This window comes from Prionailurus bengalensis, chromosome B1, assembly GCF_016509475.1.
Source record: "Prionailurus bengalensis isolate Pbe53 chromosome B1, Fcat_Pben_1.1_paternal_pri, whole genome shotgun sequence".
NCBI lineage: Eukaryota > Metazoa > Chordata > Mammalia > Carnivora > Felidae > Prionailurus > Prionailurus bengalensis.
The window spans coordinates 14,497,540-14,504,300 of NC_057344.1; the positions used below are offsets into that span (position 1 = coordinate 14,497,540).

The 6,761-nt window shown below is 47.5% G+C and overlaps 1 protein-coding gene across 2 annotated transcripts; it reads left to right on the plus strand.

Annotated features, from left to right (window-relative positions):
• The first annotated feature begins 2,236 nt into the window (after window positions 1-2,236).
• Window positions 2,237-6,099, plus strand: LOC122470498 (CDKN2A interacting protein). 2 transcript variants are annotated; one of them, XM_043558207.1, is made up of 3 exons: window positions 2,237-2,956; window positions 3,417-3,516; window positions 3,980-6,099. In XM_043558207.1, exons 1-3 carry the CDS (start codon window positions 2,685-2,687, stop codon window positions 3,986-3,988), a joined length of 381 nt encoding a protein of 126 aa, XP_043414142.1. In that variant the 5' UTR covers window positions 2,237-2,684; the 3' UTR covers window positions 3,989-6,099. The 2 variants fall into 2 exon arrangements, with proteins under 2 accessions (XP_043414142.1, XP_043414134.1); XM_043558199.1 differs by having other exon boundaries at window positions 2,258-2,956; window positions 3,417-3,547.
• The last annotated feature ends 662 nt before the right edge of the window (window positions 6,100-6,761 follow it).

Genomic DNA, 6,761 nt, shown 5'->3' on the forward strand with positions numbered 1-6,761 from the left:
TGAGAGCAGTCACCCTACTGAATGGCCCAAACGGGATCTCAGGGGCCTGATGACTTGTTTAGAACTAGCTGCTGCCTCCTTCGCAACTTGGACCATCCAAACCTCTAGCCTCTTTTGGGTCATGATGCCTGAGGGGCACTGTGGCTTTTCTCTCTCTGGGCCTTTACACACACACACACACACACACACACACACACACACACACATAAATTTTTTTGTAATGCTTATTTATTTTTGAGAGAGACAGACAGAGTGCCAGCAGGGGAGGAGCAGAGAGAGGGAGACACAGAATCGGAAACAGGCTCCAGGCTCTGAGCCGTCAGCCCAGAGCCCGACGCGGGGCTCGAACTCACGGACCGCGAGATCGTGACCTGGCTGAAGTCGGACGCTTAACCGACTGCGTCACCCAGGCGCCCCACATTCCTACCCTTCTAAAGGCCAACCCAAGGTGGCTCAGAACACCAAATGGACTGTCTTCTCCCAGAGGTCCAGGCAGGGCCAACATTCCCTCCTCACCGTCTCCTCCACTCACACCGATTTTCCTGAATTCTCTTCTTAACTTTTTTCTCTGCATCTTTCCGACCGCCCAGAAAGGAATTGATCTCCACATGGTGAAAAGACTTATTTTTTCTAAAAAATATATACCATTCTTCTTAACTTTGTGGTCCATGGTCTGTGCCCTGAATCTTTATAGGTAAAGTCAGCTTTTTAAAAATGAAAAAGAAAAATACACGTAGCTTTTCTGCCAAGCACCTGGCTCTTGAAAAGTGGCTTTCCGACCACATTGCTTTTATTACAACTTAAAACAAATCATTTCGGAATTCAGGCACTACTTGTTCTCCCTTCAAGGCAATGAAACCAATAGGTAGAGGGCTACACGGCAACAAGAAAATTAGTGGGGAAATTGTTGGCTTAAAATGCACACGTATGACCTAGGTATGTAATCATGGCTTCTTTTTTACCTGCTGTCTTCCCCATGCCAACTAATTCACGAAAGCAAAAACTATAAAACTTCTCGTCTTTTAAACTGCCAGATTTCTGCAGCTTTTCATCTCTCTCTCAAGTTTCAGAAATTCGCAGTGAAAAGGAGAAAAAGAGCAAAATTAGAAGCAAAATCTCGGGCTTCAAAACCCTTTTGTGTCTCTGCCTTTCCGGTTTCATTTGGTACGGCAGGAAAGCAGGCAGTAAGCTTTTCGTGTGAGTTGGATGTTGACGGTTTCAGCATGTATGCAAACGTTAAAAAAAAAAATCTTATCTAGGGGCGCCTGGCTGTTTCAGTCAGAAGAGCATGCAACTCTTGATCTCGAGTCCTGAGTTCAAGCCCCACCTTGGGTGAAGAGATTAAATAAATAAAACTTAAGAAAAAAAAATCTTATCCAGTGTAAGTCACTTTTTTGGCTTGGTTTTTCTGATACAAGCATTTTTGAATCAAAGTCCACATTTAGTGAGAGGAAAATTTCTTTTTACTTCGTAACGTATCATTATTACATAGGACTTATTTGCACTTATTAAAGTGTATTCATCTTGAAGACACATATACCTGAACTTGGAAGCGTTAACAATAAGCAAGTCGGAAGTAGAAGTGCGAAGTGTGGACGGTATAAAGTAGAAAAGAAATGCAAGGGGAAGAGGCTCTAAAGGGGAAAGGTTCGGGGGAGAAACGGGCACTTTTCCATGCCGCCTCCTGGCTATTTGTCCAGCTGGGGGTTCGTTTGTCCCTTTAAGGAAATACTACGACCGTCCTCGGCACAGTTATGACCAAAACCCAACGCGAGAGGAAGCCCGCACCGCCCGGGTTGCGCTGCGGAAACCTAACCCAACCCTGCGGGGCAAGGGCGAGTTTCAGACTCCGCGTGCGACAGCGATCTGGATTAATCGTCTGACTTCACGATCATCATCGTTACTATTTAACATGGTGACTATTTCACATTCCTAAAAGCCCCGCGTCCCGGACGGCCTGCCAATGCTTCGCTCGTCTACATTCGAAACAGCGCTGGAAGCTGTTTTCTGACAAGATCAAAAAGATGGAGGCGGGCTTTTGTTCCCCTCGGCCCCCCTCCAAACAAGCGTCTTCGGGCGGAGACGCGCGCACCGCGCGCCCGACCGGCGGCTCGGGGTCTGCGAGGACGCGGCGGCACGCGAGGACCTGGCCCGGCCCGGCCCCCACCCTCTCCGCCGCCCCGCCTCCCCCGCCTCCACGCCCCGCGCCGGAGGGAGGGAGACGGCGGGAGCGCGCGCGGCGTCACAAAGCCGAGCCGGGACGCAAGCTTTGGCGCCGGAGACCGGGGCGCCCCGGGGGAAGCCACTGGCGGCCCGCCCTCGCGGGGCGGGAGGCGCGAGCCCTCGCCCCCCCCCGCGCCCCCGCGGGCGCCCCTCCGCCTCCCGGCCGGGCCGCGGCGCGGCAGCTCGGGCGCCGCAAAGCGTCCTGGGAGAGCCGGCTCGCGCCGGAAGGACGCGCGGGCGCTCGGCGGCGGCGAGGTTATAAAAGGGAAGGAGCCGGCGGCGGGCGGAAGTGGGCGGTTCGGCTGCTCCGGGCGCTGTTGTTTGGCGTCTCGGCCTCCCGAGGGGCGTTCTCTGGAGGGCCGCCGGTGCAGGCCGCAGTGACAGGGCCGCTCGCCCCCGCGCACCCCGCCTCTTTCCCGGTGCAGCGTCCGCTCGCGGCCTCCGCGACCCGCAGGCCCAACATGGCGCAGGAGGTGTCGGAGTACCTGAGCCAGAACCCGCGGGTGGCCGCCTGGGTGGAGGCGCTGCGCTGCGACGGCGAGACTGACAAACACTGGCGCCACCGCCGGGAGTTTCTGCTCCGCAACGCCGGGGACCTGGCCCCGACTGGCGGCGCTGCCGCCGCCAACACGGAGGAAGCTGCGGACGCCGAGAGCGGGACCCGCAATCGGCAGCTGCAGCAGCTCATCTCCTTTTCCATGGCCTGGGCGAACCACGTCTTCCTCGGGTGCCGGTGAGTGAGGAAGAGTCTCCGACCGGCTCTCCCCGTTTTGTCTGCCGCCCCCGGGCTGGGGCCCGGAGCCTCAGCGGGGAGGGGGAAGTTGGGAAGCGCGGGAATCTGCGGGACTGGCCGCCCTTTAAGGGGGAGAAGGGCGTCTCAGCCAGAAGCCGACATGATTAACAGCCCGCCGTCCCCCCCGCCGCCCCGCGGTGGGTGGGGGGCTGCTGGTAGGGTCGTTGGTTGACATCGCTCTCGTGGATGGACACCGAAGTTTAAGGGTTGGTGAGCAAGGACCCCGCCTCCCAGGATCCGGGGCATTTGTTTCTGGGGTTCCAGGAAACCGAAAGTTCCTGGCGGTTGGTACACTTTCTTGATTACGACCAGGAAATGCCGTTCCTGTGGCCTGTTTTTGCACAGCAGCAGGAGTAGCTGGGGGGAAACACTTTTTAAAAGTGCCTTTTTCTTTTTTCAGGTACCCACAAAAAGTTATGGATAAAATACTTAGTATGGCTGAAGGCATCAAAGTGACAGGTGCTCCAATCCATACCACAAGAGACGAACTGGTTGCCAAGGTGAAGAAAAGAGGGATATCGAGTAGCAATGGTTAGCAGATCATAGATGTGAACATACATAGGAGTTTAGAACATAAGTTTGATGTAATTAGGATTTACTGTTATTACTAATTTTTTTAACAAGCTAGAATTTATACACTGTTATTAATCAAGTTGGAATGTTAAACCTAAATCCTGTGTTTGTGTGTTTTAGGCCCTGGTTTTGATAGTCTCCTTTGACTGTTTTAGATTTTCAAGTGTCATATGTTGTCTGTGCTGTGGATTTTTTAATAGTAGAAGTTAATGATGTTATTCGACACTGTTTTGAGAAATTAACGAAGTTATTCCACACTTTTTAAAAGAAACTGCAAGCCCTGAAATATGTTCGCCTTGTGCCTTTATTTTAACAAGTATCTGTCTTGTAAACTTTCAGCTGATCTGTATGAGCTAGACTTAGTCACATATCTGTTTTCCTTCTTTTCAGAAGGGGTAGAAGAGCCGGCGAAAAAACGAATCATGGAAGGGAAAAACAGTTCCACGGTTGAGCAAGATCATGCAAAAATTTCTGCCAAAACAGAACGTGCATCAGCTCAGCAGGAAAACAGCTCGACATGTACAGGGTCATCCACCAAATCAGAGAGCAGTGGAAACTCCACTCGAAGCTCTGCCACCTCGAGTCAGAATAGCTCTACAAGTGATGGAGACCGGTCTCTTTCCAGCCAAAGTAGTAGCAGCGTTTCCTCTCAGGTAACAGTGGCAGGGTCTGGAAAGGCTTCTGAGTCAGAAGCTCCAGATAAACATGGTTCAGCCTCGTTTGTTTCTTCGTTGTTGAAATCCAGTGTGAATAGTCATGTGACCCAGTCTGCTGATTCCAGACAACAGAGTGGATCACCTAAAAAGAGTGCTTTGGAAGGCTCTTCAGTCTCAGCTTCTCAAAGCATCTCAGAGATCGAGGTGCCCTTGTTGGGCTCCTCCGGAAGCCCAGAAGGAGAGTTGCCACTGTTGTCTTCTAAACCTAGTTCAGAGACAGCTTCAGGTGGGTTAACTTCCAAAACTAGTTCAGAGGCAAGTGTTTCCTCCTCTGCTTCTAAAAATAGTTCCTCATCAGGCATATCCTTGCTCACTCCCAAAAGCAGCACATCCACACCTGCATCGCTGCTGACTTCCAAAAGCACTTCGCAGGTAGCCGCGTCGCTGTTAGCTTCCAAAAGCAGCTCCCAAACCAGTGGATCTCTAGTTTCCAAAAGCCCTTCCTTAGCAGGTGTGTCCCAGCTGGCCTCTAAGATTAGTTCTCAGACGAGCACATCACAGTTGCCTTCCAAAAGTACTTCGCAGTCCAGCGAGAGTTCTGTTAAATTCTCTTGTTGCAAGTTAACTAATGAAGATGTGAAACAGAAACAACCTTTTTTCAATAGACTGTATAAAACGGTGGCGTGGAAGCTGGTGGCCGTTGGCGGCTTTAGTCCCAACGTGAATCACGGAGAGCTCCTAAATGCGGCCATAGAGGCTCTGAAGGCCACACTGGATGTGTTTTTTGTTCCGCTAAAAGAACTGGCAGATCTGCCTCAAAACAAAAGCTCTCAAGAAAGCATTGTCTGTGAATTGAGGTGCAAGTCTGTGTATTTGGGCACCGGCTGTGGAAAAAGCAAAGAGAATGCAAAAGCTGTTGCATCAAGAGAAGCACTGAAGTTATTTCTCAAGAAGAAAGTAGTGGTAAAGATCTGTAAAAGGAAATACAGAGGCAGTGAAATAGAAGACCTGGTCCTCCTCGATGAAGAGTCAAGGCCTGTAAACTTACCTCCAGCATTAAAACATCCTCAAGAATTACTATAATTTGCCCAAAATACCACTGCAGATGATGTCTGGTATTTGAAGAGAAAAACTGGCTTACTTTTGTATAATACGAAACACAGGCTTTCACAAATTTTGTATTGCTTTTTTCCAGTTTTGCAGAAAATTTACATTCTAGTTCTCTTCGCACAGTAGAAGTTGTAAATAATTTATGAATGACAGTACATATTAAGAAGTATGCGTTAACAGCATACCAGTATGCTGTTTTATTTGCTGAAGAAAATACTGTCTTCTATTTTTAATGATCCGTTAGGTACGATGTGTAGTTCTGTAGAATCTTAAAACTTTTGTACTACTTTCGATTTGGTGAAAATGTATTAAGTTGTCTACCACGCTTTCCCCACCCCCAGCTGAATAAACCTCCACATCAAAGAAAAGGGGACCATAGTATTTGAATGTTTGAAAGTCTGTGAAGCTTAAGGTTTTAAGAATGTTGCCCATGATACTGAACATGTCTTGTTAAAGAATAAAAGAAAAAATAGTTGCCTCAGACTATTTTTATGAGAAGTTGTAAGCATTTTTTAGATATAAAGCAGTATAAAGTACTTAAGGTTATTTTATTCTGAAGTTGTTTAAAATTCACCATGATTTTGACCGCTGCAGATTCTTTAAGTGGGTTAATTTATGTTTGAGGTAAAATACAATTTACACTTTTTCTTAAAGACATAAATGTGGGTTTCTATATTAAGCATATTTTGTGACTACTATTAACAGATTGATTTGTTTAGATATTAAATGCTTTAAGCTATTTTACCTTTTCAAGAAGTCGTGTTTTTCTTCTCCCCCCTCTAAGTCAGAACCAATTCCTGCAAATGGGCTTCCCACTACTAGTCACTATAAATTACAGCCGGGTTATTTTTCATAGCTGATATGCAACTTTTTATGGATAGAGAAAATACAGTTTGCAAATCTAGAACTAGATGGTTTTTTGTTTTTTTTGTTTTTAAACAAATCTCCCAGAAGAATACTGGGAACAATGGAGAGCCATGCTGAGCTCTACTGAGCTCGTCCAGTTGCATGACATTTGTTAGTAATGAAATGGAATCCTATGCCTGACATGATTCTGATTGTATTACTCTATTGTGTGTTCTCTTCCATTTTTCTTCAAACTCTGGCCCAAGTTGTTATCTTTCTGGCCTTCTATCTAGCTGCTGCACTTTGAGCAGTAGTGGTAATAATGTCCTGAGAAAAATCAAGAAATGACCTTTAATGCGCCTGTTATATTGGAGTAGGAAAATTGAACATAAGTAGCATCATTTTAAGGATGAAGAAGTTATTTCTATTTTCTATTCTAGAAATAGACAAGGATACTTACACATTCGAAATGATCACCTTTCGCTTTACCAGATAATCTTTAAAAATGACTCCATATTGAGGATATAAAATTAGATACCAAAGTCCATATTCTGTAAATA

What these genes read in the sequence shown, in the direction of transcription:
- LOC122470498 (XM_043558199.1), top strand. Translation starts at nt 2,685, where the DNA reads ATGGCGCAGGAGGTGTCGGAGTACCTGAGCCAGAACCCGCGGGTGGCC. An exon ending in CACGTCTTCCTCGGGTGCCG is followed by an intron (nt 2,957 to 3,416) that starts GTGAGTGAGGAA and finishes TTCTTTTTTCAG; the next exon opens with GTACCCACAAAAAGTTATGG. An exon ending in AGGGATATCGAGTAGCAATG is followed by an intron (nt 3,548 to 3,979) that starts GTTAGCAGATCA and finishes CCTTCTTTTCAG; the next exon opens with AAGGGGTAGAAGAGCCGGCG.